This window comes from Dermacentor silvarum, chromosome 8 (genome assembly GCF_013339745.2).
Source record: "Dermacentor silvarum isolate Dsil-2018 chromosome 8, BIME_Dsil_1.4, whole genome shotgun sequence".
Classification (NCBI taxonomy): Eukaryota; Metazoa; Arthropoda; class Arachnida; order Ixodida; family Ixodidae; genus Dermacentor; species Dermacentor silvarum.
Window position 1 is genome coordinate 63879489 of NC_051161.1, and position 25239 is coordinate 63904727.

At 48.4% G+C, this 25239-nt stretch overlaps 1 protein-coding gene across 1 annotated transcript in view; it reads left to right on the forward strand.

Moving 5' to 3' along the window:
- The first annotated feature begins 3268 nt into the window (after positions 1-3268).
- Positions 3269-25239, forward strand: part of LOC119461347 (protein SSUH2 homolog) — a 62876-nt gene continuing 40905 nt past the window's right edge. Inside the window, exons 1-2 of the mRNA XM_037722625.2 lie at positions 3269-3457; positions 15094-15275. Of these exons, the coding sequence (XP_037578553.1) occupies positions 3441-3457; positions 15094-15275 (199 nt within the window). The 5' untranslated portion in view covers positions 3269-3440. The remainder of the gene's footprint in view (positions 3458-15093; positions 15276-25239) is intronic.

Consider the following 25239-nt stretch of genomic DNA (forward strand, 5'->3'; position numbering starts at 1 on the left):
GAACAGAGCCCAAGTTACGAAGGACCCAACCCGGCCACCTATCTACCCATGGGCTACTTCGTGCACTACCCGACCGCGCCGGGAGACCAGCCTCCGGTGCGCGCGCCGACGCCTGCCGACAGTGCCAAGGGGACCGCCAGCTCGCAGCCTGGAGCGCTGCAGCCCTTCTTCAAGCCACCTCCGACGCCAGCCTTCTTGAGCCCAGCGCCCTTCTATCCTGGACCGGCGTTGATTAGCGCCTTCCCAGCCGTAGACCATCGCTACCCGCCCCTGGAGGCCATTCCCCAGCAGAAGTTGAACAAGGCTCTGCTCGAACTGCTGAGTCGCGCCGCCATGGCCACCGAAGAGGACTCCAAGCCCAAGAGTCAGCCACCGGCCAGACCTGGTGGGTGCTGTCGCGCGGCTTTCTTCGTGACGACGCTCGTGCTCGCGCTGATGGCAGGAGGCTTGTTCTCCTTTTACATCGTCAGCGGGAAGCTCTCGGACAGGGACCTGTCCTTTTTCAACTTCACTCCATTCGCAGTCAACCGTGAGAAAGAAAACAATATGGCCGCCGCGCCTAAGGAAGAGCCAAGCCCGCTTCCAACGGGCGTGTCAACGGCAAGTGACAATGCACCCGCCGCCGCAAGACCAGAAGACAAGGTCTTCTACCTAGAGCCCAAGTGGACCACATCTCAGGAGGAGGCGGAAGCGACGGAGAAACGCCAGGTCAAAGTCCCACGTTGCCGCACGGCTTTCTGTCGCGACATGACTGATCGCTTCAAGTCGTTATTGAACTGGACCTTGTCACCCTGTGGGGACTTCTACGAGTTTGTTTGCTCCTCGTGGAGGACGCAGGAAAAAAGAGCGTTCTCGCAAGACTCTCTGTACGCAGAAGAGGTGGAGGAGAGGCTGAGAGATTCGCTCTTGGAATCATCGGAACTCGAAAGCCAACTGTTCAAGCCTGCTGCTGACAAGCAAGACATCACAGAGAACTCAACGTCACCGCTGGGCTATGCAGAGACGCTCATGGACCTCTGCATGAATGACAACACCAACAAAAGTGACAACGAGAAACAGGCAGAACAATGGACGAACCTGCGGTCGCTTCTGACAACTGTCGGACTGGAGAAGTGGCCCTACCAAAACGACAGCGTCAGCAGAGCCGACCTGTGGACAACCGTTGTGCTTCTCTACCGGCACCTTGGACTTCCGACGTTGGTCGCAGTGTCGGTCGAAAAAGATCCCGAAAATGAAACGTCGCTTGTAGTGTCCATAGACGAGCCAGATATTGCTATAGGCCTCTTTGGAACCAAGGATGTTTTTTTGCCAAACTGGTATTCGCACGTCGTTCGAGGTACGATGAAGATGTTCAGCCCTTACAAGTACCTCAACCAGGCGGACAAGGTTCTGGCGTTTTCAGAGAAACTCGCCGGCATCACCAGCACACGTGGCGAGAGGAACTACGTGGAAGAAGCCAAAATGACCACCGTTCACAACCTTCCATCTTACGCACAGTTTCTGGGCTTGCTGTTCGACGAGATCACCATCGTGAACGAAAAGACGAGGCTACTCGTGAAGAACATGCGATACCTGAAGGCACTGAGGACATTGATCCACATGACACAAAACAGCGATCTTCTCAATTACCTGGGTTTTAGGGCTGTTCTCCACATCTCCCCACTGATGTTCGGCGAAGAATTTGTCGAGCTGGCGTCCGTGCGAATGCGTCAACTGACCGGACACAAAAAACTAGGCTGGCCGCGCTGGAAGACTTGCCTAAGGATGCTGGAAGACGCAATGCCATTCGTTTTTCAGCGGGCGATCTTTAAGGCCACCGACAAGTTGCTCAACATTGAAAGAGTCACGGCTCTACTGAACGACCTGAAGAGCAGCGCTCTTCTTGCGGTGAGCAACTTCACCTGGATGGACGCTGCCGACAAGATAAAAGCCAGAAACATACTTTCCGACGTTAACCTCGAAGTGTTCTATCCATCCTGGGTCAGGGAAGACAACGGAGAGGCATTCAACTTTCTCCTTCCAGCACCACCCAATGACACCGCCGAGCTGCTGAGCGCCTACTCGGATTTCGTCAGGAAGAACACGGAGCGGAGACTGCTAACCATCACGGGAGCGACTGTTCAGCCTTACCCTGAGTGGAAGGGGTCCATCTTCACCACGTACCCGACTTTTGACTACGAGACCCGCTCTGTCTACGTCCCGGTGGCTCTCTTCAACTTCAGCGCCCCCGACACCGACGCAGGGCTTCTGTTTCAGACACCACGCGTTGCCACCCGCGTCCTAACGGCTTTGGTCGCCTCATTGCATCGTAACTCGTATCCGCTCCCGGGACCTCCCACGATGCCGAACACCACGGAGACCTTGACGAGTGCGACCACGTGCCTCCAGTCTCAGTACAGGAGCGTTTCGAACAACCTGCACGACGAGAAGATCCGCTCTGTGGTCACCACGACGTACGACTTTCTCGACAACGTCGCCATGGAGCCCGCCGTGACGGTGTTCTCGAAGTACGTAGTGGAAAGCGGCGTCGCCGTCCAACAAGACATGCTGAACCTTCCTCTAAACTCGAAGCAGCTCTTCCACGTTTTGTACGCTGCGGACATGTGTGAGGGCGGCTCTTCGGAGCAGCTGAGGCAAGAGTTCGCCGAAGATGCCATGACGCATCCGAGGCTTAGGGTTGTGATTCCACTCAGGAATACCCCGTCTTTCGCTCAGGCCTGGAGCTGCAGTAAGGAGGACCAGATGAATCCTTCGCAAAAATGTCCAACTTTTTACTTGATGTGTCAGTCACAGGTCGCATTTTCTTTTCTTGCTCCCCCTCCACTTCTTTATAAAGGTTGCTGTCCTTTTAGACGTAATGGCTCATTTTCATATAAAACAGCTGGATAGACATGTCAACTTCAATTTTTTTTTTTTTTTTTTTGTGCGCTGAACACGTTACTACTTGAACTTGCAATTCTACAATGGCAACTTATCAGGCGCGTGGCGTCGGCGGCACGTTTTCACTTTCTGAACAATTCAAGTCCCTTGGGTATTGGGAGTTGCCTTTTCTTTCGGGGTCAAAGGTATGCTGATGAAAAAAAAAAAGAAAAAAAAAGTTTTTATTCTTGTGGCTGGTGCCGAGCGCAAGGCAGATGCGCGAAACGGACGCCAAAGCAACCGATGCAACCGAAGCGAAAAAACCTGCACGACTGGTATCGTTCTTCGCGCCGGCACCAGATGCCCTCACTTGTCAGCCCGCGCGCGCGCGGCCCCTTTATTTTTTTCTAGTTTGCCCCTTCCCTCGCGTCGCGAGGATGTCCGTCGTTTTGATTGTTCCTCGCGATTTCAAAATGTAAAATTATCACTGTGTGATCCACGACGGGGGAGGAAGCGTCGGTAGCATGCTCGTCAGCAAGAAGTCTCGCTTAAAAGACCTCGAACCACTCGGATAAGCGGAGATGGCCACAGTAGCCAGGTGGGTAAACGAGACCTTCCATTCTTTTGAGCGACCGCCGCCGCCGCCGACGATCGTGTACACTGGCTTCTCGCCACTGAACGTCCCGCGCTGTGTCGTGGGGCAGCTGTTTCTCCAAAATTGCGATGCCTTCTCGTTGTTCACTGGCCTGACGGTACCAAAGGGCCAGTGATTGCGCATTCAACGTCCCGATATCCTCCCTTCGTGCGTCGCCGATGCGGACGTGTTAATAGACACTGCCGCGTTAGGTCGATGACATCATTAGAACCTACTCGCGAGCCGCTGGGAGAGCGTATGAACCCTGCGCGCGGCTCTGGAAATGCAAGCTGGTGTCGTACTTCTGCTTGTACCGTCATAGTACGATCGTTCCCGTAGGATTCGTCCGAATGCGTTTATTGTGTGAACTCGCGTTTTTCTCGCCGCAAAATATCGCGCGCGCTCCGAGAGCCAGCGCGTTTCTTCGTTATGTTCCCAATCGCTTCCTGGCGCATCCTCGGTGGATTTGGTTGAGACATGCTGTGATAACGCGCCTTCAAACTGTTGCGGCAGGCATCGCACGCATTCAAGAGCGAGAATGTTGGAGCCGGGAGCGTGCAGTTTCTTGCTATGTAGGCCGGCCGGTTTTGCGCTGTGCGCACGGTATAGCAGACTATAGCGGACAGCATTGTACACGTTTTACTGGTTTGCGAGGAGCTGGTTTCTTCACCCTTTCTCAGCTGCGCGTGCTCGTAAATACGGCTGCCAGCGCCTGTCAAGATAACTACCGCGACGCTTCAGCGAGACGACCGCTGTGATGTCAACATTACCTTGCCGCAGCATCGGCGATGTGTGTGCGCGCGCGTCTTGATGCTTGCACAGGACAAAAGAAAGTAGGTAGAGCGTGTTGCTCCCGATATCGAGTCGCTTACGATAGTTTCGGTGCTTTATGTCGGCTTGAAATTAAACGAGAGTGAGCGGGACGAAACCAAGCTCGTGTTATTACTCGAGCCTGCGATATGTCACGTGGGTGCGCGAAAAAAAAAAAAAAAGAAAAGCTGCCGAATGTGCTATTCGGCCCCACCATTCGTGTTTTGAAGCAGGAATCACGCCAGAGTTTATCGCGTAGGTAAGGAAAACGCAGAAACGAGAAATATTGGTCGTTCTGGTTAGCACAACTCGTACGCGCTTCATTCGGACGCGCCGCAGCTCGTTATCACCGAGCTAGCGCTGGAGCGCCCCTGTCTCTGCGCCCCGAGTCAATGCACCACGTCCATCGCCACCATCTGCTTTGGCTCAAGCGAGCATGGCATGGCGCAGGGTACGTTGCTCGCTGGGAGGGTTATGATTGGCCCGTCGTGTAGGGGAAGCTCGATCTTCTCTCCGTTGGGGCAGTGCGCGCTCCTCTTCGAACGTCACGAGATCGATAATGAATCTGCCGCCGGTGTCGGCACACTCCGCTGCCGGGGTGTCGTGTTTTCTTCGTTTCGGAGGACGACGCGCGCGGGTTTGTGTGTGTGCGTGTGTGTACTACTTGCGACCAGCACGGCGCGCTGCGGGCCGTGACCCCGTTTCCTACATTGCGTGAAGATAATGGAGCTCGGGTCGGGCTGGCTGCGCGGTTTTAAACGAGGGGCGTCTCTGTTCTCTTCTTCTTTCTTTCGCTTAATCTTTGTGCGCGTAATTCGCCGTGCGCGTCACGCGAGGCGCACCGCACCGCCGTCATTGTTCTTGTGTCCTCAGGAATTAATAAGCGGCCCTCCCTCGGTTGGCAACGTGGTTGATGATGCGGCCGCTGACATTTGTCGCAGACTGCGAACATCGTGCCGTGATTTGGTTGACTAAAGATCTCTCTGTGCCACCGCCTATAGGTGTCAGTACACATGTTCGAGACATCTTTTGTTTACAAGCCACGCTGCTCCATCCTGTTGTGACAGCATGATTTGGCTGCTTCGCGATCGCCGGAGTGAGATTCTTGTGGAAAAGGGGGTGAAATGTTCGGTTAAGTGCAACGCGATAACTGTCTTTCAATAGAGGACACCTCAACCGCGATCGCCGACCTTTCTCAGAGGAATAAAATAGAGGGAAAGAAAGACAGCGCGGGCCTGTATTATACATGGTAGCTTTCGAGAGCGACCAGAAATGCTATAGGTAGGTCGCCCGTCGTTCATAAATAAATAAACAAATAAATTCTGGAGAAATAAACATAATAGCAAAATGTCAGGCTAGGTGAATGAATAAGATTAATTAAAGGCAACGATAGCAGCTATACATATAAATGTATACCTCCTCTACACGTCAAAGAAAAATTGGTCGCTGATATTACGTCCGCACATTACTTTGGCGTAATGTTCGACTTAATTTATTCTTTACACGGTAAATGCACCCGAGATGTAATACGGTCCGTTCAAAATGTTCGCTCAATAGTTTTCTTTTTTCCCTGGTCATTTATGAAAAGTAAGTTTCCAATTATAAGGAATAGTAATTATCCTTTGCAATAAGTATTGTTTGTATCGTGCAGCGCATTGTTAACTTTATGTAATTTTAATGTATAGTATTTATTTTAGCTGCTAACTGTGGGCTCAGGGTTTGCAGTGTCAAACGGCACAATTTCAAGAGCGCTTACAAACTGTTACATGACAAGCTGCCGTCACAAAAACACCGAATTACAGGCAAAAGTAGGAGCGTTGCCGTTTTAAATTATTTCGCATTCACTATACGAAGTGTGCGTTAAGAAATGGGAGTGGCAGGGGAAAGAGAAGAAGGGGGGGGGGGGGTTGACACGCCGAGCAGCCGTGCCGGGAAACCCAATGACGTCACTGATCGGGTGCACCAGCAGCTATCCGGATAGCTTGTGTAAACCAGCGGAACACTAACCTGCGTTATTCAGCAATTCGACAAGGAGCTGTGATAACACCTATGTATAACCATAAATATCTTATTTAGAACGGATATACCTATAGCACGCACGCGCGCAGTTGTGTTGCAAGTTTTGTCGCGGAGATACTGACAGGAAATTAGTGCGAGATCAAGCTGCGTAGCCTAAGGAAGGGCCTCTCAAAGGAAAACATCGAGTGTTTCACCGAAAACAGCGATAGCTGGACCGACAACGACAGGAATGCACATCATTTTCGAGTCTCGGAAGTGCCCAGATGTTGTATTCGGCCTACAGCTACGTCGGACGCAACCATATCGGCACCGTTTTCTATGTTGTGTCAAAAGAAATGACAGTCGTCCCGGTAAAACGTTTCCGCGCGTATAATGTACAGGTAACTATTTTTTCTGCAAATGCACAAACGTTTTGTTTCTTTTGACGGTGCACGGTAGCTCCCCGACACGCCTAAAATATGCACTATAGGATACAGAACGCGTGCAGTAGAAGCAATTTTACCAGTTTTCTCTGCGCTTTCGCAGAGTTTAGGCTGTTTAAAAGCTTAGTTGTTTTGATGTTAAGCGAGATACCCTTCAAGAGGGCTCTGGGGTCATGTTTTCTATCGATATATTTCATTTTTTTTTCGCCACATGGTCATTAGTAGAAATCGGACTTTTAGGCACTAGGAATGCGGCTTTTAGGCGCCTAAAACAGGTTCATAATGTCCCATTCACTATAAGTTGCCCCTGATAGGCACTAATAATTGTTTGGAAACAAGGATCTGTGTTGTGTATCGAGTGTGCGTAGCCCGTTTTCACGGTAAGAAAACCGAAGTAGCGTTCACTTGTGAGGGCTGAAAAGCAGCAACCATCATTGTGCAAGTCATCGCCTCACAGGGCTTTGCTGGGCACACGTATACGAGAGGACGCTTTTTTTTTTTTTTTTTGTCAGCCTGCACGGGCGTGCATTCCTTCGTGCCGCTTGTTTACGTGGAAGGCGCCGCGCCGTGAGCTCCCTAAAGGTTTGCAGATGTGGAGCCTCGATGTTAGTGGCACATACTCACTCTTGGGGTTTGGCCAAGAATTGCAGAAAATTGCGCCTCTTCACAGTCACTCTCTCTTCTGCGTGGTGTGTGGACGACGCGATTCAGTACCAAGGGGCCGGGACCATGGTTTAATTTCGTTCTCGTATACCTACTGGTTCTTGCGTATACGGTACAACCGAATGAGTATTTGCCTGCAAGGAGAAAATGTTAATTAAAGGAGGTCGGGCCCGTGCATCGCGAAGTACTACAGCTGGACGTTCGTATGTTATACAGAAGATAAAAGTACGAGTACCCGAGAACTAATTAATTTTAAACGAACCGACGGACGGACGTACGGACGGACAAACGAAAAAAGACCGACAGCAAAAGTGCTAATTAGTAAAAGAGATTCAGTTAATGATGCAATGCAGCACACGAACGTTCTGCGTTTCTTGAAATTCGAGCTGCGGTGGCGGGAAGGCCCTTATTTACGCCGTGGACGCAAGGCAGCAGTTCTTGGCCGCTGCTTCCATGGCTTGCGGCGTGATCAAAAGCGCGCCGAACATTCCGCCGCCCCACGATTGTATACACCTACGTATATATACGTACACGAATCTGCGACGGTACAAGAGAACCGGCTAGGTAACGAACAACATCGGCTTCGTCTCCCACGCGTCCATCCCTGCAGGCGCCGGTCCAAGCACTTTCGGTCGCACGACGTAAACGGGAGAAGGCTTAACTGGCTGCAGGTCTTCCTGGAGTATAACTTCGACTGAGTCACGGCGTTGTGCGTGCGTGCGTTTGTGTGTGTGTTTACGGTTGCGGCGGTTGTAAACACAGCCAGCTCCAGACTCAAGAAGCACGTTCCTGAAACACGGGCCTTTGCGCATGCATGTTCGCGCTCCGATGCGGTGAGTCCGTCGTGGCCTCAACGCGGGCACCACTTTACTATGTATACACTTTGTGCAGAAATAGGTGTGTGTGTGTGTGTAATACACGACTGACTCACGGGGTTCACGAGCTGTATACAGTGCACACATGCCGAGCTAGACGGAGGCAGGGGAATTTTCCCGTGGAGATTTCCCGCGGTCGATATAGCTAAGCATTAGTGCTTTATGTGAGGGTGAGAGCAAGAACGCGAGCGAATCATTTTAAGGAAGGTTGCGAGCGCTCGCCCCTTTTTTGTCTCTGTCGTGTCTGTGTTTATTTCAAAATTTTGCGCTGTCGTGTATGCAGTCTGCGTCAAAGGTTCACGGACCACGAGATCTGAGAAAAACGTTGACTTTCCGAGTATACTTTGTGACAGTGGCCAGTAAAATTCTGCAACGTTGTGTTGCTCGTAGACACTTACAGGCTGGAGATATGTGTATACATATGCGGAAAGTATTCAGTTTTAGCTCTGATCCCGCGGTCCGTAAAGTTTTTATGTCGACTGTGTACTATAGTTAGAATGCAATTTACCGACCACCCGGACACTCCGGTCTTAATGAGAATACGGAAGTAAAAATTTCAACTTTTGATTTCTTGCTTTAAATGAAGGTCGTCGACCTCGAAAGTCCAGGAGAAATACTGCCAAGCACCCAGAGCGGCCCTACATATTTTACGATAATAACTTTTCTACGAACCAGTTTCGATATCGTTTCTCAGGAGGTGTGTATGTGTGATAATGTAGTCACGTGGGTGCAGGACATCGTGACGTTTTGGCACTCGCTCGTCCGTCTGGTATGCTCGTTGCGTGGTTCAACTTTAAAAGGCAGCGGCATTTGCCCTCAAAGGCGGATGCACACTAGCCTCCACCAATGGGCGGGCACTCTAGGCCGACGTCATGAGCCGGACGCCCGATGAACCCGCCGACGGAAAACATGGCACCCCGCGCTTCGAGCTGGGCCGCGTCGCGTCAGCGGGACTATTTAGTCGCGGAGGCAATCGGCTGCCGCGCTTCGGTCATTTGGGCGTGGCCTCTCTTGTCTTCTTAAATGGTAACTTGCTTTTTTTTTTCAATACGGTTGTAAGTGAGCTTTATAATCGCGAGGTGCTTGGTTTCGCGTTATTGTGGCATGCAGTTTCAAGCAGACTGTGTTGTAGCTGATATAGTATACCTGTTCATGAAGCGGGATACCGCTCTGATTATGGTCTGTCTCATTTTGCGATTTTCGCTTGATTACTTTTGCTACTGAACTTGGGGATACATGCGCGCGGTCTCCGGCAAAAGTATATATTTAGGCTTGTGCAGTGGGGTCCCTGCATGCGGATGCTCTTTCCGTGGATTTAGTCGTGGACGTGGATTTAGTCGAAAGAAATAAGAACATTGTTGTACAGAACCCGCCGTCGTTGCTCAGTGGTTATGGTGTTGGGCTGCTGAGCACGAGGTCGCGGGATCGAATCCCGGCCACGGCGGCCGCATATCGATGGGGGCGAAATGCAGAAAACACCCGTGTACTTAGATTTAGGTGCAGAACCTCGGGTGGTCCGAATTAATCCGGAGTCCCCCACTATAATACGGCGTGCCTCATAATCAGATGGTGGTTTGGCACGTAAAACGCCATAATTTTTTTATTGTTCTACAGAGTCAGCAAATGTTTTTCTTTTTCTATTGAAATTGGCATTCTTTGAAAGAAACCCGCTGGCGCGCTGTCGAGGCGACTGGGTTTCTCAACTTATTCACTGTAAAAAAAGAGGTAGTGCTGATGATTCCTTTGTTTCTTGACACCCAACTGCTTGAGACCCACGTTTAGACCAATTTCGGGAGTTCGTACTCCCCGATGGAGTACATTCACTTCACTTGTGTGTAAAAAGGGTAAACAGGCTGTGGCGGAAAAGTGAACTTAGACCGCAGGGAAATGTCAAAAAGAATTCTGAAAAATAAGGTTAAGTTAGGGTCAAGCCGTAACTCCTGCAAGAACAGTTCCCAGCACACTCTTTTTGCTTATGGTGTAGATCTATAGCGAGCGTTTGCAGTGTTTAGGATTTGCTGCTCTGTGATAGCTGTATACTATCGCGGAAGCAGTGGCCTCTGCACTTTTGAGGAAAAAAAAAAAAAAACGGCTGTATACCACTCTTGTTACAGTTATCTCTAATCCCCCCCCCCCTTCCATCTTTTTTTCCTTGCACGGGATGCTGTAGTGCTTAGGGCGGTGAAACATTTGCGCGAGAAACTGTCCACAAGGGCCCGAATCTCTTGGCTTGGCGAAGTGCAGTGTTCTGGCCACCGGCCAGAGATGGCAGCTTCGGGAAATGGCCTGTTGTTTAGCCTATAAAAAATCAGACGGCCATTTACTTTTGCAGTTGCCAATATCGACCGCAGGCAGTAAACACGTGATCTGCCGCCTCCGGAACGGTGTACTCGTCGTGGTCTTTGTTACTCAAGAAGTTAATCAAGAAGTTACTAATTAAAGGTGGATTAGCTCAATGAAGGACGTATGAAAGGAGGCGAACAGCAACGCTGAATGGCTATTTTATTTATTTATTTATTTTTGCTTATCCTTTTGTTTCGCTTGTTTATGTTTATAATTATTCAAGACCGACTGCCCCAACTATTGTTTCTTCTCATTGAGACAGAAGATATTGTAATGCCGAGAGAGAACAACACCCGTCGCAGCCAGGACGGCTCGTGAGACTTTCTTGGATAGCGAATATTATTTAAAATCAAGCCTTAATTCGGATCGTTCTCATGGGGTCGGCGCAATGGTGGTTATCAGGTTCTGTTCAGTAGCTCCCTCTAACGTTGCACGTGATACGGAAAACAAGGGGAACGCGGGAGATGGCGATTCAAGACGATGAGTAACACGAGAACAAGGTGAGAGCAGGAGCCAAGGTTTCGACAAGTGGACAAGCGACTATCAGTAGTGCATTATATTTCTTTTCAATTCTACACCCTCGCCGCTAACACACTCTCGCTCGTCACCTCACCCACCCGCCTTACCTTCTCTCCCCTTTAGAAGAACCCTACCTATATATACAGTGCCCAGGAGAGCATATGTCGGCTTGACGAAGACAAGTCCACTTGTCGAAACGTTGGCTCCTGCTCTCACCTTGTTCTAGCGTTACGTGATACGGAGTAACTCAGGGCCTGTGCACGGTGACCTCGTTTGTGTCATTGCTGAGGGTCAACATTGCCTCGATGCCGGCGGGCCGATTACCATCGAACCCATTGTTTCCAGGAACCCACTAATGATTCACTCAGTGAAGGTAATGCGAGAATAACGAACGTTGAGCCCACTCTTCAGATAGGCGGGAAAGCCGAGAGACATCACGCCAGAATGACGCACTGAAACGCGCTCCACGTAGTTGCGGTTTTACTCGGCGGGACGAAGCGTCGTTGTCATTCAGTGTGCGACTCGCAGCTGCTGTCTCTCGAGCGCTCCTTTTACACCCGAGAAACTTGCCCTACGCATATCCTCGAAACGTAAGCCCATAACATTAGTCGTCAGCCGCTGTCGACAAAGAGAAGTGCGGAGCGAGTGTTGATTAAGGCCGGCTAGCAAGTTGGCGAAGCAACGAGTCGACGCGTGGCTCGGCTACTTTCCGTTTTCCTCACTCGGGTGTATGTGCCGCGGGGCGCTGTCATTGACTCGCTCGGTCATTTGGCTCCATTATATATACTCGCGGTGTCCGCGAAGTGACCTTGTCTGTGCGGCCGGTCTTCTCACGAAGGCGCATGCGCCCAGCGCTTCAGTGTATATACACAGAGGTGCGAAGATACGTGAGCCAGAATTGCAGTCATATCCCTGACTGTGGTTCGTGCGCACTTAAAAAAAAAGAAGAAAAAAAAATGGCACTGAATAGGAACACTGATTCAGTATAAACTGGTATAGTATAATTTCAAAACTCTATTTACGTTAATATCGCGGTGATCGGTTGACTGTTAAAGCGAAGCTCTTTTGGACTATCCACTCTGTAAACGACGGTTGCAAAACCGTCGTTTTCCTCCCTTCGCCGCAGGGCTTTTTTGGTTTTTCCTCGAAGCAGACCGGGGCGCCCAATTGACTCTCAAATCAGAGCGTGCGGTTGTCGAGAAAGATATCGGGCACGCTTCTCTTTGTTGGTGAAGTGTCTGCACGTGGATGTCCTGAGATTGTTGCCCTTGCTATAACGGCGTTTTGTGGCTCAAGCCCTCCGGCGTACCATTACAATTGCGTGGTTCTGAACTGCCAGTAGTTGGCGCGCACAGTATATGGTCGCTTTATACTTCCGTCTGAGTTATACCTGCCGGTAAAAACGGTTAGGTTAGGTTAGGCTGGGTAAGGTTAAAAGTTTCAGGAATGGAGCTAGACGCCAGCTTGATAATGTAAGACGCCGGGGATATTTCGAAGACAGTGCTTCTCGTCCCGAGGTAATATACTTGGTGAAACTGAAGTACGCAGCGCAAGTTCTGTCCACAAAGCCGCACCACGTGATCCTTCAATGCCTCCGCGCTGCAAAAACATTGTTTCGAAATTCCGAGAGACACCGGTATCGAAAGAACTTCGCCTACATCGTGACGTCAGGGAAACGACTAAACGTGATTGATTGTCAGTGTAGACATTTGGGCTTGTTGGTATAACATGTTTGCAGATTATCTTCATGTAGCGCAAAAGCACACGGACGTAGAAGAAGAACGGAGACACACACAGGCGCTGTGTGTGTCTCCGTTCTTCTTCTACGTCCGTGTGCTTCTGCGCTACATGAAGATAATCTGCAAACGTGATTGGCTGGCGCATTTATACACATTCTGTTTGAGTTGGACAGCAGTGTACTCACCAGTGCATTGTAAGGTTGTCGCGAATTACATAGTGCAGTGCACAAGAGGACACAAAAGGCTTATTAGGCGGTCCTGTGTGAACTAGTTTTCGGCTGGACGAGATAGTTAGCGCACTTAGTGTATTGATTTGTAATGCTCCGCTCAGTCGCGTACACACGTGTCACTGTCGCAAATCTTAGAGTTTAGACAGGGGAAATACATTTCACGACGTCTGGTCTTTCTACTTAGGCTGCTGGATTCTCTGTGACTCGGATAACTTGCATTTTCTGCCTAATTGTCCGAAGTTGCTTTCGATGCTGGAGCGACACACATGCTGTAGTAAAATATGCTGGTTAGACACACAGTTCAACGCCGCACCTCGCGCGTCGTTATTCATGCCTGAATATACTTGATGACCTGTATATAGTGTCTGTCTTCATTTAGCTTTCCTCTTTTGTCTTGGGAATCTTTATTTAGCTTTAGTATCGATGGACGTGCCGTGTTCCATCTTTCTTAAAAATTTTATTGTTTATGATTTTCTTTTCTCCTTGTATGCCCTGTCACAAGCGTTGTTTTTCTTCCCTCAGCGCGAGTAAAAACTCGCACAACTTGAAATTATAGTCGTAGTCTTTGTGTTCAGCTGGCTTCCACTAAAGCTACGCTCGATTTGATACAGTGAGAAAAACCTTTAAGAGACTCCAATTTAACTCGTATGGCATGGGAGCGGCTTCAAGCGACGATGGAAAATTAGGAGGAAATCTAAAAACAAAAAAACAAAAAAAAAACAAAAAAAAATCTGCCGGATGGTACGGTGCCCGGTGCGGGCTTGGAACTACCGCGCCTGCGATTGCGGCTCTGAATAATATACAGTGACTTTGATGCCGGGACGATGCCTCATCGATAACAGAAAGAGCCATAGGAGCTCTGCATGTGACGTCATCGGGGCCTTGCCGCGTCGTGGCGTCGCCGCTGAAGTAAGCAGTCCATACATTGTCTATAGATCATAGAGTTCCCTACTAAAATTACTAGGGCGAGCTCTGGCGCTGCGATAGTTAAGCTATGCCGTGGAAATGGTGTACGCAGCACACGAATTTGTCTGATCTTAGTGCTAATCGCTTCATACGTTCTCCTGGCGTTATTCGTTTATACGCTTTATTTTTTTTCTAAACTCCCAAGCAATAATAGTTTTCTAAATACAGCATGGCAATAAAGTCTGCGCGCATGCGTACTCATTGCGAACTGTTGTTCTTACAGTAAGACGCAATATATGCGCTGTATATACTGTACACATGTACAGTATATACGAGTTGATTCACCCCGGCGGCCGCATTTCGATGGAGGCGAAATGCAAAAACGCCCGTGTGCTTGCGTTGTAGTGCACGTTAAAGAACCCCAGGTGGTCAAAATTAATCCGGAGCCCTCCACTACGGCGTGCCTCATAATCAGAACTGGTTTTGGCACGTAAAACCCCAGAAAGAAGTAGAGGGATTCACGGTTACCCGAATGATCCCCCGGTGCTTCGCCCACTCATCATCATTCACTTCGTGGATATGCGGTGTTTTTTTTTTCAATCATTAACCAGTCATGAAGCCGCGTTTCAAATCCCCAGTCACATACATGGTCTAGATCTTGTCGTCCGAGGCACATGGGCTTTCTATACCGGAATAACGGTAAACGACAATGCGTTTAGGTAGTCGTACGTACTCGCCAACGTGGTACGAGTGGGGAAAAATGCGCAATGTGCGAAAGTTGCGCCGAGCAGTGCACATATGGCCGGTTCTCGTGTCTCTGTCTGTACAGTCAACCCCAAAATATTACGTAGCACGAGATCTGACAGAAAGCTGGATATCTGCGCAGCGTCACAACGCAGCCTATAGTATTCGCATTTACTGCAGCCTCTACCAGTATATGTGAACAACACCGTGATGTTCGATGTTACTGACTATACTGTTACAGCTAGCTGCTCTGAAATTAGCGTTTTCCCGTGATCCCCTGGTCGATAAACTTTTGTGGTTGACTGTGCGGTCGTACCGCGTCACACGCAGGGGTGTCCTGTACGTGATGCCGCCGCTTGAACCATCGGCCCCCCCGTGGACGCCCAGCCTGGTGCCGTCGTCGCCACCGCCCCCGCTGACGCCCGTCTCCAACACGCCCGGCGGCCGGCAGCAGCTGCAGAATGACAAGGCCGCCCTCTGCCAGCAACAACAGCAGCAGCAGCAGAGCAACGGTGAGCTTTCGCTTGCCCATGGCCGCTGCCGCCATCTTGGTATGCGTCCTGCTGCAAGTGTCACTTCATTTTCATTTGATCACCGTGGCGGTGTCTTTTAGTTGGCGTTTCAGTGAAGCGTCGGACGTGTACACTGATGACACAGCGATGGGCGTAAAGAATTAAGGACACCTTCGCTCTCAGATTTCGGTTCGCGTTAGGGACAATGCGCAGAATTACAGGATCGTGGTTCTGGATGTTGTTGCTACATGACTTTTACGTGCACGACTGATCCAGCGATGAACGCGTTACAAGAGGCGTTATCAATAAATAAATAAATAAATAAATAAATAAATAAATAAATAAATAAATAAATAAATAAATAAATAAATAAATAAATTGTTCAATCAATCGACCAACCAATCAACCAATCAATCAATTGTTCAATCAACCAATCCTTTGTTCAATCAATCAATCAATCAATCAATCTCTTAATCAATCAGTCAATCAATCGATCGAGTAATCAATCGAACGTGTTCTATGTACGGTCCTCCTTCAGTGGTAGTGCGTATGCGCGAAGTTGCATCCACTTCTTTATTCATCTGTCTGCCGTCAAAGGAAACACGAGAAGCAGGTAAAAGCTTCCAAGTTATGGTGAATCGTATGCTCTGATGACTTCATCGTTTGCGCAAACTACGGTGGTCTGACGTACGAGATATTCTGGAAGTCGCTATACTATTCTGAACCCTGCATCACTTTTAATGTGCCGCTTTAACGACCGGGCTTTTCTAACAACAGCTTCAGGGGAAAAAAAGGAAACAATAGTTCGGAAAGGCAGCGTCTAGCGAACTGATGTTGGCGCAGAGTGACGCAAGAGTCATTAGTGCGCCCGATAAAGAGCTCGGTGTTTAAGCCAGACGCTTGAGGTCCGCTTGAATCTTTTTCGTACCAAAAAAAGAAAAGGGGGAACCGCAGTGGGGCAGACGGGTGTGTGTCTGGGGCTGGGGTGAGGAGAGGGGGGGGGGGGGGGGAGGGTTGCGAAGAAGTGCATGCCTGCGTATTTCGAAAGGAGCATTACTCTTTTCTTCATTTTGTTGGCTGCAGCTTTGCACTGAGCGTCTCTTGGGTAATTAACGTTGGCCGCTGTCGCAATGGGCAGTCATCAACGAGTACGCCTAACGCGAACGAAGAAGAAGAAAGAAAAAGAGGAAGGGTAAAAAAAATTTGTCTGATCGATGTTTACACACATAGAACACGACGGTAGTTCATTGAGACCACCGCTGCTAATGCGATCTCCGTCCCCCCCCCCCCCCCCTACCCTTGTCCCCCCCCCCTCTTCTTCCTCTCTCTATTTTCGTCAGATTTAAAGACAACGGTTATACCATAAAAAAAAAAAAATCGTGCATTGGGTGCACGTTAAAGAACCCCGAGTGGTCAAAATTAATCCGGAGCTCCTCACTAACGGCGTGCCTCGTGATCAGCTTGTCGTTTGGCACGTAAAACGCCAGAACCTATTTTTTCTTTAAACTAGTGCTGGTTGTCCTTCGCCCTATATATATATATATATATATATATATATATATATATATATATAAACGATGACGTTATCTATCTTTCGCTTTTTTCGAGCTTTGTACGCATGCGTATTGGAATTTCCCGTTTAGCTACCCTGACTTTCGCCATGTTTTGTTGTTTGATGAGGTGAGTCGGGTTATCCCGCTCTCTTTAGAGCACACACGAGTTAATCTCAGGGTCGTGGCTTCGAGCCCTACGTTGGGTGCCAGTTGCGGGGTCCTGTGTTCTCGCACTCAGCCGTGGCTCTCAAGAAAGACTAATCTTCTCCTGACGAAGCCGGGCCAGCTCTGACAGCTGCACGTTCCGAGCGTATATGCACCAGGGGCGACTTGCACAAACATGACGAAAATAATGGCGACCTTAAGAATGCGTTCTAGCGCGGTCTAGGAGTTGTCGAGGCAACATTTGAGAACGCCCTATTAAATTCGTTATTATTTTCGTCGTTAAATGTTTGTGCAAGCCGACCCAGAGCTCAGGTCGTCCCGCTCCACTTACAGACACCAGACCAGCGGACGAGATGCGCCCCGATATGAATCGGTGGTCGCGGTGCGCACTGCAGTGCACGGTACAATAGCCTATGGCCTCAAGCGCCAGTTAATTATGTCCCCTGAAAATTGAGTTTTAATACACTCCTGGCGAAGTCGCGATCCCTGATTCTCTCTCCCCCCCCCCTTTTCAGGAGCGATAGCTGCTCTATATGGTGAGTTTATAAGGCATTGCGGTCGTGTACATCTGAAACCCACGGGCCCGCTAAGTTTAGTAATTGCGTCGGAGACGTATACAGTCGCAAAGTAATTACGTAAGTCATTCGGTGTCGCCCGCGCAGGCTGAACGTACTCGACGTATATAATGCGTTGCCTATTGGCGACGTTGATGCACTAGGACGCTGATAATTATGTGCGCGCTTGAAAACAGTGGAGACACGAAACAAATTCACTACTGCGGGTTTTTCAAAGCGCTCCGAAGTGCTCGCGAGACTGTCGGCAGCATCGAATTTCAGCTATTGTTCTCCCGAAGCTAGAAGCGGTTCTGATGTCGTCCGCGCGCACTTTCGCCGGTACAAATTCAGTTCCGCTCGTATCATAGCGCAGGATTATGGCACGCACGCATGCACAGACGCACGCACGCACGAAATAGGAAGCTTTAGGTTGTCCTTAAACTTAGTAACGTTCACGGAATACCGTGTTACTGGAGACGTGGACAACAGATAATGATGATGTTTATTAGCATCCCCTTCGAAACTGGGCGGTGACAAATAGTCACCTAGGCTGCTTGAGCTTACCAGGTTTTACTACATATATTGCAGCCTATAGCATGTTGTCTGTCTCCTTGATCGTTTCTCTCTTCATTGAAACCCCTGTTTCTATATTGTACAGTTATATATGACTGTAACGGTCCCGGCTCTATCGATCCCTTCCTTGTTTTTTCCCACCCAAATACTCTAAACGTACCTTGGTTATCTCGACTGCTGACCAGTTAATGCTTCTATCCGCTTTGAATCCCGGAGCTTCTGAAAGTCGGACGTTCCTTACGAGGTCTTGCTGGGTGAATATCTTGGAATTCCATTGTGATGTGCGCCGAGTCGTTTTCAGACTTTTGCTGCTGCAGACACATGCATTATCCTGTTGCGATGATTTTGCTTTGGTATGGTTTTGTCTTTAGGAAGCCAGCTCGGGCCTCCCATAGCAAGACACTGCCCTTTGTGTTATCGTACAGGCTTTCTCACCTGATTTATTTCTTGCCGCATTTCTAAATCTCCATGGACTCATTTGTTTTCGTCTATTGCATCCAATTTACCGTCTCTGTTTTGTTTTGTTTTTTCACTTTCGGTTTGATGAATCTGAGTTGTATATTTGCGCTTCGTTTACCCTGTACCTGGCTGCCAACTTTCTTGACCTCTTCCTCCATTCCATATCCGCGCTATTGAGGTACAGATATTTGTGCACTTTAGCCACCCATTTTTTTTTAAGCATGAAAGGCTTTTAGCTCCCGTTGTTGGCGACCTTCAAAAGACCTTGAGCAAATATGCAGAGCCGTTATCCGGGCACTCAAGACGAGAATGAGCGCGAGAACGAAACGAGAACCAGCGAGCTAGAACATCCGGGCATCGTTGCGAGACGAGAATGAGATCCAGTCAAAACTTAAGAAAATGCGGTCTCTGGTCCTCAACGACCCTTGTACAGGACCGCATTACATACGCTAGTTACTGACCAAACAAGTTACAAAAAAAAAAAAAAAAATATTGCTTCCGATTTCTTCCTAATGTTTGTTCACAATATCATTCAAGCTGTAACTTTTCGTACGCTGAACCTTAGTTTGTCATTTTCAATAGCAACGTTCAAAAGGCAGATACAGTGCACCATACACTTGATTGTCACCTTTTGGCGCTGAGACAGGGTTGCCTGTGCTCTTTTCAACGCCAGCAGTCCGTGAGTTCCGCGTCACCGGTTTTGCGCCGACTCCTTCGAGACAACGCTGCGTGACCAGGCCGGCAGCGTCCGGTGCGGCGGGGATGGTTGTTTGGCCGAGACGAGACTTGCTACGAGGTGCAGTTCAAAACAGGTTCATTTCGGCTTCAATACGCCTTCAGGCCTGCGTCGCGGCACCAATCTGCTTTGCCGGTAGTTATTTCGTGCTTACATCTACTCTCGATTACGAGACAGCCAGCATTTTTTTTTTTGTTTTTTTTTTTTCAATCATTTTCGCGAGTCTTTCTTCAAAACTAATTTTGCTCTGTGCTTGCCCTGATTTCAAAAGAGGCTCAACCCACGTCATCCTGCACTGCCTCGTTTGTGGTTTTTCTGTGGGCCACCAAATGCCAATTGGCCTACCGACCTTTGGTTAGCTTCCAACCCCGACATGATCTCCCAAGTTTAAGCGCAGAATGACAACAGCAACACCGCGCTGCTAGCGATATCTTGTGACGCTTTGTCCAACCACGACATATTAGACACGTTGGCCGCTTACATGGGCATTCTTGCCGAAGCAATATATAAATAAAGGCTACATGTTAACGTTTATGTCGCTGCAGACGTTTTACACCATGGTGTAGTTTTACACCAGCGCCCAAGTAGAATATGCTTTGTTCCTGCAATAATAGTTCTATGACCTCCCTGGTTAAACTACGCACCACCAGGTGGTGCCACCAGCCCGGTCAGCTAAATCTTTGTCTCGCTCTCAATTCTGTGTATGGTACACGTCGGTTCTGCTGGTGATGTTCATAAATGAACCCAAACCTAGGCAAGTTGGTGTACATTCTTGAAAACAAGGCGTCAACAGACAAAAGACCAAGTGAAGCAGACAAGCAATTGCACCGGCGCTGCGCACAACTGTCAAACACTTATTTAAAAAAGAAATAAAAAGAAGAAAGGAAGAAGGAAGGAAAGAAAATAAATAAATAAATAAATAAATAAATAAATAAATAAATAAATAAATAAATAAAGAAAGAAAGAAAGAAAGAAAGAAAGAAAAAAAAACATACGTACATATATAGTACCAGCGCCGGTGTTCGTCTGCTTTCGCGTGGTTCCTTGGCTGTTGACACTTTGTCTTCAAGATGGATGTTTGACTAGCTTTTTTATGAACGACCTACGGTGTGCAAACGCATAGCTACACTGTTCGTGAAATCTGTTAAATAACCCACGTCAATGCTGATGTATTAGGCATAAACATGATCAACGATGTAAATGTTGTACTTCCGTACATACTATATTTACAACAGTTGTAAATAGAATCTGCCCTTGAACAGAATGACGGATTCGCCGGCTTCCACTTCCGTTCCATCATTCGCCTTTTTTTTTTTTTTATTACTATACTGCGTCCTCGCTGTTGTTGCATCATTGACGTAGTGTTATGAGCGTTTGTATTTGCGGTAAAAGCGCACACAAAGGAACCCAAATTTGCGCGTATAATTTACATCGGCACAATAGGCATTGTGTGGGCTTCGCTGTCAAAAGTCTTTCCGGTGAACATTTTTTTTCAAGCTGGTTGTTTGCATGCTGGCTGCCTGCTTATTTACGATTGTCTGTTTTGTAAATGATTGTAATCACCATTGTCACCTGCGCTGAAGTTCAAGGACACCTTTTGTCGGACGTATTCTTGCCCTACTTGTACAAACTTCAAAGCGATCACCAACTGCGCCATTTTAAAGAGATAGTTTCTTTGCGGAGCCAGATGGGTCTTGATGCTGCGGTGATTGGACTGGCAATAGGAGGAGAGCATGTGGGGAGGAGACTAAGATAGGGAGGAGGAAGAGAGAAGGATGGTATGTGTAGAAATGAATTAATGCCGCCATAGCTAAAGAAGACATGTAATTAAAAAAATCATGTGTTTCTTCTTTACAGCTCTTCAGGCGTTGTTAGCTTTCGATTAATTTTCTCGTTTTCCTGTGTAATATGTCCATCTGCGTGAAATGCGTGAAAGAAGTAGTAGAAGAAGAAGGAAGAAAGAAGAAAAAAAATATTGAGCTGGCGTCTGTTCTGTAAAGCGTGCTTCACGCACAGCTTTTGTGCATTGCTGAGAAGACGTTAGCACACTATGCAGGGGGCTAAAGTCTTGACAGGCTGCCAGGCATCGGGGCTGTTTGCGCGACCAGAAAAAAAACACTTGACGGCGAGCTACGCGCGGTCTTCCGGAATGACTTTGAATATTTTTTTTGTTGTTTATGACTTTGGCAAGTTGTGGGTGCTATGCTATATTTAGCAATCCAATGGGAAAGAACGCCGAGCAGATATGTACGGGAACAAGAAAGTTAGGCCAAAGGCACATCTGCGAACAGTGTTTGCCATCTTTTGTGAGCACTTCCTTTTGCTAAAGCCCCCCCCCCCCCCCCCCCCTACCTATGTAACTGTACCACAATATTGCCACATGTAGACAATTTTAAGAACACTCGCTCATTGTATTTATCCCATTCCTTAATCTTGTAACGAAATTTCCGGGCGCGAAATGCAGCGCTTAACTCTCCACGTGCTGCAGGCGGAGTCGCCTTGCATGGCACTTTATCGCGTGGAGTCGGACTCTGCATTCCACCAACTCGTGATTGGCCCACATTTTTAGACTGTACTATATCCGGGATCTGCGCATGAAAGAGGATAGATAAACTTATACCCGATACCAAAAAGTGGGGGTAACTGGCTAAGAAAAAGGTTGTCTTTAAAAAGGAAAAGAAAAGAAGAAAGCGACATAAAAACTTGTGATGACATAGTCTCCAGCTGTGGCTCTTAACCACCGCAGTCTTGTATTGAGAGGTCGTTGTTTTTTACTGCCGACAATCGTAAGTTTGTATATACGAGTATTAGTCAGCATGCGCAGCAAGTCGTAACCATACAGCTGAGCCTTAAAAAAAAAAAAGGCCTTGTGACGGCGAAATTCGGCGTAAGAAAGTTTGGCCCGATTCTCGAGGCTTATTGCCCAATGGAAACATGCAAACGTACGACCATGCAGACGCATCCCTTTTGTTCTCGGCTGTTTTTTTTTTTTTGTCTGAGCTAAAAGCAGATGTTCCTTCCGTTGCTTCGATAGCTACTGGCGTTCTCCCACGATTTAACGGTCTCGGCTCGCGCGCGCACCCGTGGACCATTGAGCAACAAAGCGAGCGCGAGAAAACGGCGAGGAAAACGGCTGCCAAAACAAACGCGCCGACAACGAGCCAACTGCAGTTTTTTAAGACTCGCCGCTGGTTTGCATCCGTTTCGCTTTGTTCCGAGCTTACTTTCTTTTTCTTTTTTTGCTTCGCGCGCGCGCCGTTGAAGAGAAAGAGAAACGTTTTAACTGCGGTGTCACGTGGAGTCCTGAGTCATTCGCGACAGGCCTTTCGAAACGCGTGTTACCCGCCTCCCTGAACTGAAGCGTTTCGTACAATCGTTTTTTTTTTTCTTTTGGAGATGAAAAGCAAGCCACGACGAAGTCTGTCTCGTGGGCTGTATAATTAGGTCGCGTTGGAGGTGTCTGGATTGATTTTTGCCATCTGGTGTTTCTTAGCGTGTGCCGCGAACTTGTTCGAACCGTCTTTCTTCTTTTAACAGCGAAGCTGTTTATGCCAGCCGTAATTTGTGGTACGTAGCAAGAAACTGCCAAGAAGAAAATAAGTTTTCTTGCCGAGGCGGGATTCGAGCCCGCGTGCCCCCGGTCCCCAAGCGAGCGTCGTAACCACTAGGCTATGGAGCTACGCTTGCAGAACGTGCATTTATGCGAACCATACGATTGCGTTCGAGCGTCGTCGTCTTCGTCCACAGCTGGCGCGTTCGTACGCTCGTGCTCTGCGAGGTGAAGAGGTTTTTCGCGCTATGAGAACGAATTTAGTGATACGCGTTCAGTGGGTGCCTCGAGCAGCCCTGCCGGGTCTACTTGAAGCAGATTTGGAAACCCACCCTGAGAACATAACGTACCCACTTCCGCATTTTCCTGAAGACGCCTGCAGACAAATGCTCCGGGAAAAAGAAAACCTCCGACGTACCACACGAGCTCTTATACCTCCGTGTGGGTCGGACCTCCCTGGTGGGTTAACCCGCCGAGAGGAGGTCACGTTACGGAGGCTGCGTGTCGGGGTCGCACTCACCCCGTCTGTGACCGCTCTCTGGGCACAACAGTACCACGGTCGGTCCCTATGATACATCGTGCCCATTATGTGACACTACGATTCAAAATGTGACAGTGACACACCTATTATGGACGTGCCCAGGACTTCACCTAAGCCGTCTCCGCCACCTACGGGCAACAGGGCTTCGGCCTGGCCGCCCACCCGACCTTGAACGTTGGATTCATGGACCGTATCATCGTTCACTTCTAGATATTTTGCATGAGTCAAGTCTGTTCGTGTATTTTTGATATACTTTGTATTATGCCTAGAGGCAAGCTTTCGAAAAAAAAAAAAAAAAAAGAGCGAGAGAGAGACATATTCATGGAGGGGGTCCCCTGGAACGCGGTGTCGGCATTGGAACGCGGTGTCGGTGTTGCATGCTGCGCTATGGAACGCGCAGTGACGGCCGTAAGTCCGAGACGCGCGAAAAGAAATTATCATCATCATCAGTAATAAGACGAAAAGTTCGCGCGCACTTCCGGAAAATGCTGGGCTACGATCGCCCAGCTTCGCTGTTTTTTTAAGGGACCCTGGAAACACTTCTTGCCGGATAAGTTATTTCTTTTCTAAACATTTCCCCTCACCAATGCATGTGAATACGAGGAAACGTTAATGTTACGCTCAACTACACGTGAGGCATAGACATTCTGAAGAGTACACCTGAAGCACAGAAAAAAAAAAGGCAATCCTATAATTTTAAATGCAACAAGCTTTACTAAAATAGGCTCCATCGGTAACGTTTGTTGAATTTGCTGTTCTACTCAAACTCCAGCGCTCTACTACGCGCAAACTGCGAAGTCCGTGAACTTGAGCACTAATTGGTGCTGGGCCGTGCTTCTTCAAGGGTTGTAGAATATAGCGCTTATCCTCCTCCCCCACTCGCTCGCTCGCTCACTCACTCACTCACTCGCTCGCTCAATCAATCAATCAATCAATCAATCAATCAATCAATCAATCAATCAATCAATCAATCAATCAATCAATCAATCAATCAATCAATCAATCAATCAATCAGTGGCGAGCATGGGGCTGCATCTCTTGTCACACCTGGAGGGTTTGATTCACTGTGTCACAAGTAAGCAAACACTTTATTTTTTCTCGCTGTTTGGGAAACGATTGCCTTGAACTGCACTTTATTGATGTTCCTTGGCTCTTATTGACTCTTGTTGAATTCGTCGTGGCGTTGGCTGTATCGTGCGTTCTCCTTACGCAATCGCGCACGTTGAGATGAATGACCACATCTTGCTTATACGTGAACGTTAGTGACTACTTAGAGGCGTGTCATACATTTTCAAGAAGTGTGCGGATTATATAGATGCTTCCCGGTGGCTGCCGAGGAATAAGATGACGAGCAGTCGGGTCTGCTTGACGTACGGACGTACGAAAAATCTGAGCCAGTGGGTGGTCTTGTATAAAACAATGATGTTTATGTAAGTAGGTTGCATGCACGCGAGAAACATACAGTGGTGGTGTAGTCACCGAAGTGAATTAAAGCGTCGATGAGTAAAGAGCGAGGGAAGGTTTAAACTGCGTTTAGTATAGTGCGCAGGCATTTCAGCGCACGAGACAACGTCTCAGGCTATCGTTTTCCTTGCCGTGACCACATGTCACCGTAATGATCTGAAGTTCAAGACCGGGATACGACGACGGACAAAGAGAGAACATACACACGCACAGGGTGACTTTACAAGGAGCGCTATCACAGTTAATTAGTGCGCATTTGCGTTCAGGTAAAGTAGTTCTTTGCGCGATAATGAGACTGATGCAACACTCACGCACCTATCACCTGCCTCAATATGGTACTTTTCACCTCAATGACTAATCTAACCCATT